Below are 19,762 nucleotides of genomic sequence, written 5' to 3'. Positions count from 1 at the left end.
TGGTTGGAATCTTACAATGTTTATTAATCCAAAAGGGGAGGCAAGAGAATGGTCATGGCCAGGAAAAACCGTGAAAACCAGGAGGTACAAAGTGGCAGGCAGGTACAAAGTCAAAACTGTGAGGACTAGAGAAGGGAGAATGCAAAAAACAGGAGAACGGGAAAACCGCTGGATGGCTTGGAAACATACAAGACAAACTGGCACAGAGAGACAGGAAATACAGGGATAAATACACGGGGGAAAATAAGCGACACCTGGAGGGGGTGGAGACAATAACAGGAACAGGTGAAACAGATCAGGGTGTGACAGATTGAGTCAGGCCTTGTGCTTTCACCTCCAGCAAAGGCAGTGTCACAGTGGCAGCGCTCCATCCCTTTGATCTGGACAGGAAAACAGACACACTGACAAATATCCGATGACCCAATAACACATCAGAGCTTTGTCACAAAAGTAAACATACCTTAATAGAAAATGACTCAAGTTAAAGTGAAAGTCACCCAGTAAAATAGTACTTGAGTAAAAGTCTACAAGTATTTGGTTTTAAATATACTTAAGTATCAAAAGTAAATGTAATTGCTCAAATATACTTAAGTAGCAAAAGTAAAAGCATAAATTATTTAAAGTTCCTTACATAAAGCAAACCAGATTGCACTATTGTCTTGTTTTTAGACAGGGGCTTACTCCAACACTCAGACACAATTTACAAAGAAAGCATGTGTGTTTAGTGAGTCTGCCAGATCAGAGGCAGTAGATATGACCAGGGATGTTCTCTTGATAAATGCATGAATTGGACCAATTTCCTGTCTTGCTTAGCATTGAAAATGCAATGAGTACCTTTGGGGTCAGATAAAATGTATGGAGTGAAAAGTACATTATTTTCTTCAGGAATGTAGAGAAGTAAAAGTCAAAGTTGTCAAATATAAATAGTAAAGTAAAGTACAGATACCCCTAAAAACTACTGAAGTAGTTTACACCACTGGCTGGAGGCATGTCATGACTTTCTTTACCCTGAAATTACTGTAAGGATTAAAGTAGAATTGTGTTTACAGAGCAACAACCCCTAAGCACTCCATCATTGTGTCTATGATCACAATAAATGGTCACCAAATGTCATGGACAGAGTCCAGCAGTCCTTTTTTCTGAAGAGTGGCACAGATCCTTCAGGTCCGATGGAGCTGTTCTCTTTGTGGTCAGCAACACAGTGTATGTTTGTAGAGTGGCCTTGTACAGATGTCAGGCTATCCTCCAGGACATGTGCTGTTTTCCCCTGGAACATGACACCTGTCTATTCTGAGCATGACTTCCCTGAAAGCTGCCTTACCGGCTCCTCTATTCCTTCCCTGTGGTCATACACTGTCCTATAAACCCCTCGGTGCCATTCTGAGACATGGAACAGGATCTCTGGATCCAATTGCCTCTGCTGACTGACTGTCTGTCAGACTGTCTGGGGGAATGTCACTTACCAAAAAATCTGCCTTCAGTGTGCAGTCACTTCTCACTGTAAGAATCTTGATCCCAATCACATTGTGAGGATCTCATGTTACTGTATGGTATATTGGCGTAATAATTGCATTGAATATGTCATCAGTGTTTCCAAGATTTTCCAATGTTGATTTAAGAACATCAGGTCAATCTTTTTACATGGCGAGAGTTCACTGCATTTGTCAGCTATTTGCTCATTTATTTGTGTGAAATGAAGAAAGGAATGTGGCACTGGATAAGGTCAAACTATTGTGTGCCAAGTGGATTACATACTGTATGTCAAACTTCAAATAGCTGGACAGACATTATTTGTGTGCTTGGTGTGTCTGAAGTTTGTCCAGATAAATCTTTCTCCAAGTCCAAGAAGACATGTGGTTAACACACACTGCGTGGGTCAGACAGGCCTCCAGACGGCAGACAGCTGCTTCACCTCTCCAGCGCCTGCTTCTGTGTAAATTCATTATTTTCTCCTCTCTAGATGAATGACATTCACTGGGACCGGACAGATAACGCAGTGTTTTTAACCGTGTCCAAGACGCTCTCCTTTGTTTTGGCACCGCTGCCTGAAGAAGCAGCCAGATTTCTCAGAGTTGAGATAGTACAAGCGAGTTATGAGGGCTGGAGAGGGGCAAAGTTGTTGGCGGGATGCTGGAACATGTGTTTTTCTTAGATTGTTGTCCAGCTCTGAGGCGTAATGTCTGCTTATCAGGGGTTGAGGGCTTACTTCCTGGTTTCCTTCAGTTCTCTCGGTAATTAACTGCATTACGTGTCATTCCCAGCCCTCCCATTGTTTTCCTTTGAGTCGTCAGCTTCCCATTGTTTTTTGATAGCTAGAGGCTGTGTGGAGCAATAACGATGGACATCACGTCATTGTTTTGTGTTTTACTGGTCTAGCAGTATGTACTATATTGCTCAGTTTCTATGACCTTGGCTGATGTAGTAATGGGCACACTTATTAAGTTATTGGCCAGTATTTCCTGCCTTAGACCGTGTATTGCCTGGTTGGTTGTTATTAGACCAAGTCTTAATACAACCTGACACTGGTGTTGTTATAAAGGTATGTGAGGTGTTAAGGTGGCGAGTTCCTTCTCATTAAATGTGCTCTACTACCAGTCTCATTGCATGGAGCTGCATGTGTAACTGAGGGGGAATTTAAGTCACAGCTGATGGCTCATGTGGTATGGAAAGGAAACCTATTTTGATTCTTACCAAGAATGTAAGCGCATGAGCTACAATGCTAATGAGAGTGTCGGTTATAACTCAAATTGAATAAATGAAACATTACAGAACATTGGTTAAACAGCTAGTGGTTAAATAATTGTTTTGTTCTCAAAGAAAATGTGCCGATTATTTACAGTATAATGCGTGTACAGGTATGTGTGTGTTTGAGGGAGTGTGTGTCTCTGGCTAGCTCCCTTTAGCTGTTCTGCCTTGGCAGGCCAGCTGTAACAGGTACATACTTCACATCTAGGGAATTCCTCCTCTGGAAACTGATAGCATGTACACTCATCCCTCTGAAAAATGCACTGGATTACCTGAGCTCAGACTAACCTTCAGGAGATATACTATATACTATAGCTCTGCCTCAGTTTCTCTGTAGCGTATACTCTGTCAGAGTCATGAGTCAAGTGTCTTTAAATAACAAAGTTATGAGAACTATTATCTAATACAATAACAGGTAACTGAGACGCCTGTGGTGTACTGTGAAAGCACCAGTGATGGGTTGGTTTGTTAGATATAACAGGCATAAAATGAATAGCCAGTGTTTGCAAATGGATTAGTCATTAGCCAAGTCATAGATGGGCAGATATGATTTAAAAAACAGGTAGGATTGTACAGTATGGTGAAATTGAACGTTCAGGCTCTCATAAAAACAGCTTGGAATGGCCATTGATCCCAGCCGCGGTCTGCTCTTTGTCTCTGTCTCTGTCTCTGTCTCTGTCTCTGTCTCTGTCTCTGTCTCTCTCTCTCTCTCTCTCTCTCTCTCTCTTTTTTAAATGTGTGTTTTTTACGGGTGCTCTGTGGGTTGGTGCTGTCTGCCTGCTGATTGCCTTTCCATGCTGTCAGATGGAGATCATGGGTGAGGTCATGGTATTCCATCTGGGACAATGTAGCATCAGCTCTTCTAGCTGACCATACAGTGCCTTTGGAAAAGTATTCAGACCACTTGACTTTTTCCACATTTTGTTACATTACAGCCTTATTCTAAAATGTATTAAATTATTGATTTCCCTCATCGATCTACACACAATACCCCAAAATGACAAAACAAAAACAGGTTGAAAGGTTTGCTAATTTATTGCAAATAAAAAAACGTAAATATCACGTTTACTTAAGTATTCAAACACTTTACTCAGTACTTTGTTGAAGCACCTTTGGCAGTGATTACAGCATCAAGTCTTCTTGGGTATGACGCTACAAGCTTGGCACACCTTTATTTGGGGAGTTTCTCCCATTCATCTCTGCAGATCCTCTCAAGCTCTGTCAGGTTGGATGGGGAATGTTGCTGCACAGCTATTTTCAGGTCTCTCCAGAGATGTTTGATCGGGTTCAAGTCCGGACTCAAGGACTTTCAGAGACTTGACCAGTCCCGAAGCCACTCCTGTGTTGTCTTGGCTGTGTGCTTAGGGTCGTTGTCCTGTTGGAAGGTGAACCTTCACCCCAGTCTGAGGTCCTGAGCGCTCTGGAGCAGGTTTTCATCAAGGATCTCTCTGTACTTTGGATTGTTCATCTTTGCCTCAATCCTGACTAGTCTACCAGTCACTGCCACTGAAAAACATCCCCACAGCATGATTCTGCCACCACCATGCTTCACCGTAGGGATGGTGCTAGGTTTCCTCCAGATGTGATGCTTGGCATTCAGGTCAAAGAGTTCAATCTTGGTTACATCAGACCAGAGAATCTTGTTTCTCATGGTCTGAGAGTGTTTAGGTGCCTTTTGGCAAACTCCAAGCGGGCTGTCATGTGCCTTTTACTGAGAAGCGTCTTCCACCTGGCCACTCTACCATACAGGCCTGATTGGTGGAGTGATGCTGAGATGGTTGTCCTGCTGGAAGGTTCTCCCATCTCCACAGAGGAACTCTAGAGCTGTGTCATTGACCATCAGTTTCTTGATCACCTCACCTGACCAAGGCCCTTCTCTCCCGATTACTCAGTTCGGCCAGGCGGCCAGCTCTAGGAAGAGTCTTGGTAGTTCCAAACAATTTCCATTTAAGAAGGATGGAGGACACTGTGTTCTTGGGGACCTTCAATGCTGCATACATTATTTGGTACTCTTCCCCAGATCTGTGCCCGGACACAATCCTGTCTCGGAGCTATACAGACAATTTCTTTGACCTCATGGCTTGGTTTTTGCTCTGACATGCACTGTCAACTGTGGGACCTTATATAGACAGGTGTGTGGCTTTCCAAATCATGTCCAATCAATTGAATTTACCCCAGGTGGACTCCAATCAAGTTATAGAAACATCTCAAGAATGATCAATGGAAACAGAATGCACCTAAGCTCAATTTAGTCTCAGAGCAAAGGGTCTGAATACTTATGTCAATAAGTAAGTATAAATAGTATAAATATATTTCTGTTATCTATTTTTTATAAATTTGCAAACATTTCAAAAAACCTGTTTTCGCTTTGTCATTATGTGGTATTGTGTGTAGATTGATGAGGGAAAAGCATTAATTTAGTCAATTTCAGAATAAGGCTGTAACGTAACAAAATATGGAAAAAGTCAAGGGGTCTGAAACCTTTCCAAAGGCGCTGTGAGGGCAGTGTGTGCTAGCTTTCATTAACCAACACAGAAAGACCTCTCCAGCAGGTCTTCATACTGTAGCTTTTTTAAAAACAATTTGTGAAGCTTGGAGCACAAACCCCTGGTTATATTTAAACTTTCCAAGCACAAGTTGTAGTTACTGTATGTCTTCGTTGGAAATGGTCTGATATTGTGATAGCCGCATATTAAAATTGCTTCCTGAAATGTTGTGGTCCTTCTGTAGCACAGTTGGTAGAGCATGGCGCTTGTAACGCCAGGGTAGTGGGTTCGATTCCTGGGACCACCCATACGTAGAATGTATGCACACATGACTGTAAGTCGCTTTGGATAAAAGTGTCTGCTAAATGGCATATATATATATAAATGTTGCTTTGGGAGTACAACTACTTGTTAGTGGTAGACAAAGCGAGTGTTTACTGTAGTTCAACTGAAGTCCTTATGTTTTTTTGTTATGAAATCTATACAGAAAAAACAGTTGCAAATACCATCATTTGTCACATCTAACTTGTCCAATATAACCAGAGAACAAAGTGGGCCATTCAGGATTTTCTCACCATTTGCTGTTATTTCAACAATGGTGTGAATGGAGATGTTGTGTTGTACCACAACTTGCATGGTAAGGGGAACACCCTTACCCCACAGCAGCATAATAATACATCCTTTGCATAAACAAATGACCCTGCCCAAAGCTAATTAAAGCACCTGCATGCTATGCTGAGCCCCTCACAGCCCTCTCTCAGCACTCGTGAACATTACATCACCAAAGCACACTGATAACAGCCTACAGAATGGGCCCAGAGTCATGAGCACGCCATTGGATATCTGTGGTTGAACCATTGACAGAGGTCTGTAGGCGTTGCCTTCCTTGTTGATAGAGCAGTTCAGTGCTATGTGAGGCATGCAGCGTTGGAATGCAGTCTGGGGCTTGGCTGTCTCCAGAGCGAGGCCTGTAGGGTTTTGTGTCTGACACTAGGACAGGAGCCGGGGGTCACTATGGTGTGTGTGTATCAGCCTGGGGGACAAAAGTTGACACCCCTCCCACATTGTCCTCAATACGAGCTAACATCCCATTATCCAGGATGAATGACTGTAAGGCAAAGAAACAACAAGAGCGAACAGGATGCAAAATAGACAGCTAGTTTGGGCCGAACAGGATTCTGTAAGATAGAATGATTGGACTAGTAACCGGAAGGTTGCAAGTTCAAACCCCCGAGCTGACAAGGTACAAATCTGTTGTTCTGCCTCTGAACAGGCAGTTAACCCACTGTTCCTAGGCTATCATTGAAAATAAGAATTTGTTCTTAACTAACTTGCCTAGTTAAATAAACATAACATAAAAATGTGTCAGAGACATAATAACACTTTTCTTAATGGACAGATGGCATATCGATCTCTCAACAGCTGCTGCACAGTGGAAGAGGAGAGGTGGTGTCACTCGGACCAACTCCAGTAGGCAGCAGAGCAGTTACACTACATGACCCTTTGCTGCTCTAACAGCCTCCACTCTTCTGGGAAGGCTTTCCACTAGATGTTGGAACATTGCTGCGGGGACTTGCTTTCATTCAGCCACAAGAGCATTAGTGAGGTTGGGCACTGATATTGGGCGATTAGGCCTGGCTCGCAGTCGGTGTTCCAAGTCATCCCAATGGTGTTCGATAGTGTTTAGGGCAGAACTTTGTGCAGGCCAGTTAAGGTCTTCCACACCGATCTCGACATTTCTGTATGGACCTTGCTTTGTGCACGGGGGCATTGCCATGCTGAAACAGGAAAGGTCCTTCCCCAAACTGTTGCTACAAAGTTGGAAGCACAGAATTGTCTAGAATATTATTGTATGATGTAGCGTTAAGATTTCCCTTCACTGGAACTAAGGGGTCTAGCCGGAACCATAAAAAACAGTCCCAGACCATTATTCCTCCTCCACCAAACTTTACAGTTGGCACTATGCATTCGGGCAGGTAGAGTTCTCCTGGCATCCCCCAGTCCATCGGACTGCCAGATGGTGAAGCGTGATTCATCACTCTAGAGAATGCGATTACACACCACTCCATGCAGCACTCTAGCACACCACTCCCTGAGGTGGAGAGCGGGGGACGGCACTGCAGCAGGACCTGCTGGGCTGGGCTCACCTCTCCCCTGGCCAAGTCCAGCACAGCCCAGCCCTCTCCATGGATGATTTGAATAGCAAAGGCCTGCTATTCCCAAACCTCACAGAAGCCATGGTCCCCACCCAAAAAGTTCCCATATTTTTAGGAGAGGTTTCCATGTTATGCTTTTATGTTGTGCTCTGGTGTGGATTCCCTGGCATGCTTTTCAAATGTTTGATTAGTGGTTTTTGAAAGAGGGGATTGGGTTATTTTTCTAGTGTCAGTTTCATTTTTCAATATATGGTGTGTGAGGGTAATGCTACAAGTAAAAGTAAGCATATGTAAGCCTCATTCATAATTAATGAAGAGTTTTCGGTCTCTCTCAGTTAAGGTGTGGCCTGAGTACCATCCTGGCCACTCAATGATACAGAGAGGTTGTCCTAAAAAAAAAATATAAAAAATATATGCCATTTAGCAGACGCTTTTATCCAAAGCGACTTACAGTCATGTGTGCATACATTCTATGTATGGGTGGTCCCGGGAATCGAACCCACTACCCATGGCGTTACAAGCGCCATGCTCTACCAACTGTGCTACAGAAGGACCACAGACTAATAATCTGTTTCACTTTTATCCTTCGGACCTGTCGAGACATCAATATTATCATAGGGAATTCAATGGCTTTGAAATCCTATAGGGGAGCGAAAAAACAAACAAACACAACTCTCAACATGGTCTCAGAGCATTTCTTATTATTCTGTAAGTTCAAATCGAGACATTACATTTAGTATGTGTTACGTTTCATATGGTATGTATTCATTTGTGGATGTTGTATGATATGTTAAGAATGACAATTTGTATGATAAGTTACGTATTGCATTTTGTACAATATGTTATGAATTTGCAAAACGTACAACATGTTACGCATTTGCAAAACCTCTAATATGTTACAAATTCACATTTGTTTTGGATAACATTAGCTAGGTGGCTAATGCTAACATTAGTTTTTTTAGTGGTTAGGTAAGGAGTTAGGTTAGGGTTAGGGTTAGCTAAAATGCTAAGTAATTGCAAAGTACCTAAAAACTAATAAGTAGTTGCAATGTTGCTAATTAATGCATATCACTCATACTAATTTGAGTATCCCAGTACATTTACTATGTAATGTAAACCTATGAGACTAGTCTACAACTCTAGGTAGTATATCCAGGGGTAGGTGTCCCCCTTCTGCGGATGAAAAAAATGAACCTCTGTCCAGTTTCCAGCCGCAAGACAAGCACTTTTTTCTCCCTGCTTAGCAGTATGTCCGTGTCCACTAGTGCCAAGTCAGTGATGTGCAAACAGGCATGGGCCGAACTGTCTGACCTCACTGAGCTGTCTGGTATTTTTATCCATAGATTTGGTCATTAGATTGAAATGCACTGTACTTTGTAGATGGAAACCATGATTCATTATTGTGTTGATATTCACTGTGTTATCTGTATGACCTCCTGTATTTCATTTAGTTCATAGAAATGGGAACACTGTATGTTTTGAAATACGTTTCTATTTTGAGATTTTTAACTTTTGGCATTGACTTTTGTAAATGTGCACTCTTCCACAGTCCATTGTTAGACCAGAAATGAAGACAATCATTATCCCAGGATCTATCTAGAAACAATCAGTTAGTATGGCATGCTGTATTCGTTTGTCAGAAAATAAAAATGCTTTCTTTGAGAGCTCAAACACATCTATTCTTACACTGGAAATATAATGATATATGATTTGAAGTAAAATACATACAATGAAACCAGTTCTGCAGAAAATCAGTGATTGTTGCAGGCTGGTTAATTGACTGTTTCCCTAATTGTCTTCCCCATGCACTATGTGAACTTGTCTATTCCCTCTGTGATTATTCTGAAGAAGGCCATTGAAGGCCGAAACATCAACCTTTTAAACGTACATAATAAAACTAAGAATGGTTAGAGAGGTTTGTGCCTTTTCCTGTCCAAAACTTGACTGTTTAATTTTTTTTCTCCCAATGTTCCATAAAGCCATCTGTTAAGGATTCTACACTTCTAAAGGCCGTGCGATGACATCCGACTCAATATGTTTTCTCTGTACCTCCTCAGATTGGGCATGACCATGGGGGCCAGGCTGTGGGTGTAGCCACTGAGACAGCTGGGGGAGAGCGAGAGAGGAGGAAAGGCAAGCCAGCACCAGCCAAGCACCCTGCACTCCTCCTGGGAAAGATGGGGGAGACAGAGGAGGAGAAGGACCAGGCAGGGAAGCTGTTTGAGAACTTCATCCAGGCTTCCACCTGTAAGGGCACCCTGCAGTCCTTCAACCTCCTGTGCAGGCTGCTGGATCTAGACCCTCAGGACCATGAGACGTTCTACTGTAGTCTGAAGACCAGGCTCACATCCTGGAGGGCCAAAGCCCTCTGGACCAAGCTGGACAAGAGAACCTGCCACAAGGAGTACAAGAAGGGCCAAGCCTGTGTGGGAATTAAGGTAAGCTAACAGCCACTCACCATGACATTCGAAGGACACTTGCTTTGCATCATACAGAGGTGTTGTTTTTCCTCTGGTGCTTTGTGCACACTGTAGACGGAGCTCTGTTGCATGGAAGTCTTTGGAGATAAAAGAGACAAAGAACTACAAGACCATCAGTGTGAAAATTGTCTTGACTGCACAGTGCACACTCTACAGTAGTTTGAAATAAGATCCCAATATATTCATGTGGAAGTAATATTTATGAATGTTATGCATTTCACTTCTCTTTGTGTAGCTGTGAGTTGTATGACTGGTCTGACCCATTGGACTTATGATTAATCAGGATTCAAGTCACACTAGTGACAGGTGTGACTGATTCTCTGACTTTTTCCCGGCTATAATCGGTTTTCGACAATCGGCAGTTTGTCTATTCTTAGTAGAGAAGTGCTCTGTTATAGGGAGAGTAGTGACTTAGGCAACGTCATGGTCATCACTTTAAACTGTACCTGTCAGGACACATTAAATCAGCTACTATCCTTTACTGCAGCTGGCGCATATAAACAGCTGAGAAGATGTGTTCTTCTGATCAGACAGAACTCAAATTTCATCTCAGTATTTACACACGTATGTTCACAAATGCACATGCATGCACGTACGCACTCATGCACGCACACACACACAATCAAACACACACAGACACTTAAAGCATCAGCATGCTTCAGTTCGGTTGGCGCCTAGCCAAACTCACCTAGGCGAACCGAACAAGTGTGCTCACATAGTCCCTTAAAAGACCTCTTGAAAAGCTAGAAAAAAGATGCAATGGTACTGTTTGTACAGTTGAAGTTGGAAGTTTATGTAACACCTTAATTAACCAAATACATTTAAACTCCGATTTTCACAATTCCTGACATTTAATCCTAATAAAAAATCCCTGTCTTAGGTCAGTTAGGATCACCACTTTTTTTAAGAAGGTGAAATGTCAGAATAATAGTAGAGAGAATGATTTATTTCAGCTTTTATTTTTTTCATCACATTCCCAGTGTGTCAGAAGTTGACATACATTCAATTTGGTAGCATTGCCTTTAAATTGTTTAGCTTTGGTCAAACGTTTTGGGTAGCCTTCCACAAGCTTCCCACAATAAGTTGGGTGAATTTTGGCCCATTCCTCCTGACAGAGCTGGTGTAACTGAGTCAGGTTTGTAGGCCTCCTTGCTCGCACACGCTTTTTCAGTTCTGCCCACAAATTTTCTATGGGATTGAGGTCAGGGCTTTGTGATGGCCACTCCAATACCTTGACTTTGTTGTCCTTAAGCCATTTTTCCACAACTTTGGAAGTATGCTTGGGCTCATTGTCCATTTGGAAGACCAATTTGCGACCAAGCTTTAACTTCCTGACTGATGTCTTGCGATGTTGCTTCAATATATACACATTATTTTCCATCCTCATGATGTCCTCTATTTTGTGAGGTGCACCAGTCCCTCCTGCAGCAAAGCACACCCACAACATGATGCTGCCACCCCCGTGCTTCACGGTTGGGATGGTGTTCTTCAGCTTGCAAGCCTCCCCCTTTTTCCTCCAAACATAATGATGGTCATTATGGCCAAACAGTTCTACTTTTGTTTCATCTTCATCAGACCAGAGGACATTTCTCCAAAAAGTACGATCTTTGTCCCCATGTGCAGTTGCAAACTGTTGTCTTGCTTTTTTTATGGAGGTTTTGGAGTAGTGGCTTCTTCCTTGCTGAGCGGCCTTTCAGGTTATGTCGATATAGGACTCGTTTTACTGTGAATATAGATACTTTTGAACCAGTTTCCTCCAGCATCTTCACATGTTCCTTTGCTGTTGTTCTGGGATTGATTTGTCCTTTTCACATCAAAGTACATTCATCTCTTGGAGAATGAACGAGTCTCCTTCCTGAGTGGTATGACGGCTGCGTTGTCCCATGGTGTTTATACTTGCGTACTATTGTTTGTACAGATGAACGTAGTACCTTCGGGCGTTTGGCAACTGCTCCCAAGGATGAACCAGGCCTTGAAATACACCCACAGGTACACCTCCAATTGACTCAAACTATGTCAATTACCCTATCAGAAGCGTCTTAAACCATGACAACATTTTCTGGAATTTTTCAAAGTTTAAAGGCACAGTCAAGTATGTAAACTTCTGACCCACTGGAATTGTGATACAGTGAATTTTAAGTGAATTAATCTGTCTGTAAACAATTGTTGGGAAAATGCACAAAGACTGTAGTTTGTTAACAAGACATTTGTGGAGTGGTTGAAAAACGAGTTTTAATGACTCCAACCTAAGTGTATGTAAACTTCGGACTTCAAGTGTACATTTTCAAATCAAATCAAATCAAATTTTATTTGTCACATTCACATGGTTAGCAGATGTTAATGCGAGTGTAGTGAAATGCTTGTGCTTCTAGTTCCGACAATGCACTAATAACCAACGAGTAATCTAACCTAACAATTCCACAACTACCACCTTATACACAGTGTAAAGGGATAAAGAATATGTACATAAAGATATATGAATGAGTGATGGTACAGAACGGCATAGGCAAGATGCAGTAGATGGTATAGAGTACAGTATATACATATACATGAGATGAGTAATGTAGGGTATATAAACATAAAGTGGCATAGTTTAAAGTGGCTAGTGATACATGTATTACATAAAGATGGCAAGATGCAGGATGCAGTAGATGCAGCAAGATACAGCAGTTTAAATGAGTACAGTATATACATATACATATACATATGAGATGAGTAATGTAGGGTATGTAAACATTATATTAAGTGACATTGTTTAAAGTGGCTAGTGATACATTTTTACATACATTTCCATCAATTCCCATTATTAAAGTGGCTGGAGTTGAGTCAGTATGTTGGCAGCAGCCACTCAATGTTAGTGGTGGCTGTTTAACAGTCTGATGGCCTTGAGATAGAAGCTGTTTTTCAGTCTCTCGGTCCCTGCTTTGATGCACCTGTACTGACCTCGCTGCTGCGCCTTCTTCACAACGCTGTCTGTGTGGGTGGACCAATTCAGTTTGTCCGTGATGTGTATGCCGAGGAACTTAAAACTTACTACCCTCTCCACTACTGTCCCGTCGATGTGGATAGGGGGGTGCTCCCTCTACTATTTCCTGAAGTCCACAATCATCTCCTTTGTTTTGTTGACGTTGAGTGTGAGGTTATTTTCCTGACACCACACTCCGAGGTCCCTCACCTCCTCCCTGTAGGACGTCTCGTCGTTGTTGGTTATCAAGCCTACCACTGTAGTGTCGTCCGCAAACTTGATGATTGAGTTGGAGGCGTGCATGGCAACGCAGTCGTGGGTGAACAGGGAGTACAGGAGAGGGCTCAGAACGCACCCTTGTGGGGCCCCAGTGTTGAGGATCAGCGGGGTGGAGATGTTGTTACCTACCCTCACCACCTGGGGGCGGCCCGTCAGGAAGTCCAGTAGCCAGTTGCACGGGGCGGCGTCGAGACCCAGGTTCTCGAGCTTGATGACGAGTTTGGAGGGTACTATGGTGTTAAATGCTGAGCTGTAGTCGATGAATAGCATTCTCACATAGGTATTCCTCTAGTCCAGATGGGTTAGGGCAGTGTGCAGTGTGGTTTAGACCCCATAGCCAGTATATACAATATAGTCAGAATTAATCTAAGATAACAAATCTGCCATTCATTTGGAATTTTTTTCAGAGGAGATCATATACGTGCAATTTTACATCTAACTTAGATGTTTGGGTGCAGATGCAGTATTTCTCTAACTGTGCCCGAACAGATGAAAAAACCCTCACTGAAGTCCAAAACGTACAAACGCCACAAAATGTCATCATAATATATGCACAAACTCTTCCGAACTGTTTTGGCTGGGAAGCATACCAACGCCTTTACGGTAACTCACTTCAGCACTATCCTTATCCCTCCTCATCCACAGCTCTACAGAGCCTTGCCCCTTTCAGCTTGGCAGAATGGTGCATTACAAAGCTACACAGCACCCTCAATCAGTCACCAAAATGCTTTCATAACACACAGCCACAGACAGCATCACTCAGCAAGTGTGATTATTTTTCTTAGTTCTACTGAGAGGGTGGTGTTTTTTAATGGGCCCTGCTGAAGGGTTGGAACCCTGCCCAGATATGATTAAAGTATGTTTTAAGTTATCCAAAATAAGCCAGGTTTTACTAGTTCTCTCTGATACCAACTATAAACCAGGTTGGAACACCATATACCCCCTTGATCTGAGAGTATGCCATGATTAGGTGCTATCCCAGTTCTATTGAACCTTTCATTTAAAGTGTCTGATTGTCTTTAGCCCCATGCTAAATAGTTTCAGCTAGGATTCCTCAGTCTGACAAGCCACAGAACAGCGTCGAATGGCCTTATTGATCAAAGTAATGAAACAGATGTACAGTACAGTCTCTGAGTTCTGGGTAATTAACCATACTGTTGGTACAGTAGGAGAGACTCACATAAGTATTTCATTACTCTGGCTGTGTGGATGGAAGTGTATTTTGTGAAGGAGAAACGACCTTGTAAAAAACGTAGGCCAGAATTCAACTCAGCCTCACTTCTTTTGTTTGAAGTCTCTTTACAGAATAGGAGATTTAAGGCGTAAAATGATTGACAGACATCTCCCACAGATAGTGGTACAGTATATGGCTCTCCTGTTGTGATTAATTGCAGCCCATCTGCCACAAATTAATAAATTACTTGACTTTCTTCACAAGGAGTGGATTACGTAACTGTTGAGTTAGGGTTTGGTGGTGGTTCACAGGGAATAATAACGTGAATGCATTCCTCACCCAGCCTCCAAATGCCTGCTGGAGCTACAATCTGTATAGGATATGAAGTCATCCCCAGTTTGTTACTGCATACAGCTGGCTATAATTCTAATGACACACACGCACTGTTGGTTTCTTCTATATATGTTTGTAATGAGGAACACAATGAAGGCCCATATGAATGTTTTTTAAATACGAAGCAGATACACTGAACAGAATGGTCATAGGACACATGTTACTGAGCTTAGTCTCGTTCACTGATTATGCTGTTAAATGTAAGTGCTTTAGGCCTATTGAAGTGGCTTCTTGAGCTCGAGATCTGACAAGCTTATTTTAATAGTGTCAGAGTTGCTTTGTGCTCGTCTCATCCGAGAGGTCTGGAGAAGTGAGCTGAAGTGGGAAGAGGCCCAGTGAGAGAGGCGGTTAGTTTTCCAGGGCGGTGCCGCTGTCCAGTGCCAGATTCTATGGAAACTATTTGGACCGGCTATGTCCTGAAGGTGAGCTCCTGACCTGCACTTCAGCGCCAGTATACCTCAGCAAAATACAGACACTGTTTTCTATTGAGGATCTGATTTGTGTGTTCTCTGCATTTCTACATCACAATTACAAAGTAAGCCCTCTAATTATTAGGCAATCTAACTCCACATTATGACATATACTATTATTGCAGTAATAGCCTAATTAAATGAAATGGCAAATAGCCTGATAGTTTGTAGTCTCCGTTGTGCAAACATAATTCTCCTTGAGCTATGTAATATGTTTGTAATGGTTTGGGCATTCATGAAATACCTTCAATCACAAGTGTTACATTTCATTTCCTTTTTCTTGTGTGAACTGTTATGCCTGTATAATGTTGGCACATACCTCATGTATGAAGCACATGGAAACATTTTCATTGTATTGTTGTTTATTGCACTGTTCAGTTCCCCAGTCTCCTGCCCTTTAGACTAAACTACAGTGAAGACACAAACTCTTTACATCACAACCCACTGAATGCGGGTTAGCATTAAAGACGGAACAACTGCTGTTTTGATTTCCTACTGTATTTCCCCCCTCATTGTAGAGGAGCTCTCCTCTATAACAGGTTGTCTATGCCATGCTCGTAAATCTCACCCTAGATGGCCCATCATTGAACAGTGTGTCATCAACATTTCCAATCTTGGCATCCTCTCTTGACATCCCTTAATTATATGGTTTGATGCTGTGGAAAAGTGTGCTTCCACTGAGCAAATAATTCACTGTATGGAACCTTCTACGGTACGATTTGAAAGTTCAGAGACACACTGTGCCCTCATTGCCTGTTTCTCAGGCCTATTTCATGCTCAGACAGGAGTATTGCACCTTTTCTCCTCTTCTAATTCCCATGAAGTCCCAGATGGATGTCTGCGAGGGTTGCCAGTTCATGTTGTGGCTCTCCCGGTGGTCTCTCTCAGTTGATTGAGTACCTTGAGTCTGACGTTTTGTCCCAAAACAGTGTGAGCCACCACCGTGCGCTGAGCCAAGCTAGTGAGGCATCACATCATGTCTGCAGGTGCACAGGCTCTGCTCGCTCACTCACACACACACAGTCAGTTTGTTTTACTCCGGTGAAGCCAGAATAAGCATGTGTGTTAAGGATCTCAACTCACCCCAGTGTTGGGTGGTGTTCCTGTCAATCTAACCTGGCTGGCAGCATGAACACACTGGACACACTGGAGACCACCAGTCAATGCCTATGACCTTAGAGGACATACTATTCTCCGTAGAGTATAACAAGTCATTTGTACTCATTCAAAAACAGTGCAGTTATGGAGGATAATGCTTGGTTCAGCAGTATCCTATAGTCTTGAGCTCTATAGATTGATCAGGATTCTAGGAGAAAATAATTACCAACTGCCTGACATTATGTCCACTTTCCATTTTGATAAGCATGTTTGAGTTGGCCTCCAGTCTACATTCTGCATGATCTGAGTATGATAAACTGTGTACATGGCTGATAAACTTTAATTTGATTTTCATTTGATTGACAGCTAATAGGGCTCCAGGTGCAGTAAGTAATGAACGGGAGAGAAGTGAAAGGTGAGGTGGGGTGAGGTCACACTCCTGGTGAGGGGGTGAGGTCACAGGTGGGGGACAGACAGGAAGTAGCTGTGGTCGGACTCAGCAGAACTGCAGTGGGCCCTCAGGAAGCCCTCCCATCTGCGATAACACAGCATTGCATAGAAACAGGGAAAACAATCCGCTCATCTCTCATAGCACCATAGAGACAGACTAAAACAAAAGTAGTGCTTTGATAGTGATTATCTAGCTCATATCAGGTTTGATAATTCCCCACATTGTGGGATTGTGTGGTTAGGCACATCTGAATAAACTGAGCTAATGTTGTTCTGTGTTTGTGAATAAGGCATTGTTCCACATGTTTTTTTCTTTTTCCTCTGTGGCGGTGATGCTTAACACACCTGGCACGTCTCAGTGACTGTCTGATTCTTCTGACAATGGTTAAAGAGCCCATTCACTTTAATCACTCCTCGTGATGAAAAGAACTGGGCCAGGCCTGTCCAGACACCTGGGTTTGACTTGTATACCTGATGAGTATCGAATACCTCATACTCTTACCCCTAGGCTGCTAATGTTATGTTCTCCTTCGCCTCCTGATGACACCCTGCAGCAGACTCACACACGTAGTATGAGAAAACAGAATGACTAAAACTCAATCATATTTTTATTGCTGGGAGCAGCGGTACTATTTATGGTGTGATCTGGGCAGCTGCCACGTTTAGCTCTGTAAACAGCACCCTGGGACAGAGCGGGAGAGAGAGAGGGGTGGAGATAGAGGGGGGAGAGAAAGTGAAGGAGAGCGAGTGGGAGAACGAGAGAGAGAGAAGGATAGAGAGCTAGAGAAAAAGAGAGAGAGTATACCCCATTCAGCACAGAGCCACAGTATACAAACATGATAAGGCCCCCGAGGCTGGGGATGAAACACGACCGTGTCACAATACTGATCGGAGTGACACATGGGAGTTCCTGTGGCCCTTCAGGCAGACACACAGAGTGACAGGAAGTGAGTCCTGCTGTTCAAATACACTGCTGGCGATTTAGAGGTCAGGTGTGTGGGTTGACTGGGCTGGGGAGGAAATAAGGTATCTGAAATGAAAAGGTCACAGTGGGCTGAGTTAGCTGAGCCTGGTCGAGAGAGGCTCTGATTGGTTATTAGGTTAAGGAAACAGGAAGCAGCCCGACTCGTTGGGCACAGCAGGGGCTACTGTCTGACTCAGGAGTGGTTGGACAGTGAGATGATTCCTCAGAAGAACTAACACCCCAAAAAAGTCCCTTCTCATTCTTTCTAGAAGGCTGGATGAAGTCATGTTCTCACCACACATTCTCAGAAGGATCCTTTAACCCAAAATAACTGACTTCATGCATATTTGAGTGAGGCAGATGCATGAATCATGTCTTTGATATGACTAGGCTGTAATAAGGATCTACTGTTGAGGTAATGACACATACTCTCCCAGCCCTGGGTCAGAGTAACACACAACATACTGTCACCATAAACATCCACCCTAGACACTCTGTCTGTTTACTTGGCAATATACAGTAAACACTCATCAACTCATCCCCTCATATCTCATCTGCTATTGAGTATGTCTACATGTTTAAACAATGATTCTATTTTCAGTAAGTATTATTTATTATGGTGATAAGGCACGTATACAGTATATGATCTCTTTGGCAGGCATATGGTTATTGTAAGGGAGTGCGTAAACTGGGTAATCAACGGAGCAGTTTTATTTATAAAACCACCGGAAACCAGAACAACAAACAAATGGGCACAAAACCCATCGCGCACCAGAGAAAACGTGCACATGCACATGCACTTACAATAAACAATTACGCACAAAGACATGGGGGGAACAGAGGGTTAAATACACAACATGTAATGAGGGAATTGAGACCAGGTGTCTGGGAAGACAAGACAAAACAAAAGGAAAATGAAAAGTGGATCGATGATGGCTAGAAGACCGGGGACACCGAGCGCCGAGCGCTGCCCGAACAAGGCGAGGAACCGACATCGTGACATGTATTGCATTTTGTGTAACAGAAATGTGACTGAAATACAATTTTGAGTCCTAATTATTTGCACTCATAATGATAATGGTGTCCCTCTGTCATTCTTGTCCCTGCAGTGCCTTATCATCGGGGGAGGCCCATGTGGCTTGCGGACGGCCATCGAGCTGGCTCTGCTGGGGGCCAAGGTGGTGGTGATTGAGAAGAGGGACACCTTCTCCAGGAACAACGTGCTGCACCTGTGGCCCTACACCATCCACGACCTCAAGGGCCTCGGGGCTAAGAAGTTCTATGGCAAATTCTGTGCTGGAGCCATAGATCACATCAGTAAGCACCTTTACATGTGGAGTAAACATCTCACCAGGAAACCTTTCCGTCCTTACAGCCATAACAGTTGTTAGTAATAATAGCCAATTCCCATAGCCCAACATGTACTTACTTTTGCAACGTAATATTTTTCTTATCGATATTGTTGGATTCATGTTCTTAGCTTATGATTATGCTATTGTATCCTATTCCCCTCCAAAGCTATTTCTTGTCTGGTAGCCTTGATACTGCCAATACCTTCCGTTGCATAATGTCAAGGTTGTGAGCCATGGAAGGTGAACCTTCCACCTGCTCTTAGCTACAGAGATACAAAATAGAGCTGCCAACTGCTGCTGTTAAAAGCAAATATTTCTACAGCTGTCAAGTGTGTGTATAATGTGTAAATGCATGGATGCCTGTGCAGTGTGCATGTACTAGGTACTGTATTAGATAAGCCAGAAAATCCAGCTGAGTTTCTTGCATGGTTCTTAGACCCCCTGATTCTTGTCTTTGTTTGCCAGGTATTCGTCAGCTCCAGCTCATGCTGCTGAAGATCGCCCTGCTCGCAGCTGTGGAGTTCCACATCAATGTGGAGTTTGTCAAGCTGCTGGAACCTCCAGAGAACCAGGAGAATGACGGTGAGTGACAGTCCACTTACAAGCCGTCACTTGCAGTAGCTATATGTCCATTGAAATCCATCAACATTGGCCTCGTACCCATCATCCCTGCTCCTTTCTGCTCACCCTTCCAGGTCTTTTGGATGTAGTTCAGGGTTCAGGCAAGGGATAGGTTACAGCATTTGGGAC

General features: G+C 43.1%; 1 protein-coding gene across 10 annotated transcripts in view; it reads left to right on the top strand.

Annotated features, from left to right (window-relative positions):
- LOC118362387 (F-actin-monooxygenase mical2b-like) overlaps positions 1-19,762 on the top strand; it is a 47,230-nt gene that overhangs the window by 5,434 nt on the left and 22,034 nt on the right. For 9 of the 10 annotated variants that reach the window (XR_008082269.1, XR_008082283.1, XR_008082312.1 and 6 more), the window contains exons 2-4: positions 9,445-9,825; positions 18,770-18,977; positions 19,478-19,594. Coding sequence is in view for 6 of the 10 variants with exons in the window: in XM_052481424.1 (XP_052337384.1) it covers positions 9,565-9,825; positions 18,770-18,977; positions 19,478-19,594 (586 nt within the window). In the remaining 4 variants the exon portion in view is untranslated. Of the gene's footprint in view, positions 1-9,444; positions 9,826-14,978; positions 15,101-18,769; positions 18,978-19,477; positions 19,595-19,762 lie in introns of those variants that run through there. The other variant, XM_052481435.1, reaches the window with a different exon arrangement.

Source organism: Oncorhynchus keta, chromosome 2, assembly GCF_023373465.1.
Source record: "Oncorhynchus keta strain PuntledgeMale-10-30-2019 chromosome 2, Oket_V2, whole genome shotgun sequence".
In the NCBI taxonomy this organism is placed as follows: Eukaryota; Metazoa; Chordata; class Actinopteri; order Salmoniformes; family Salmonidae; genus Oncorhynchus; species Oncorhynchus keta.
This window is presented reverse-complemented; position numbering and strand designations above follow the sequence as displayed.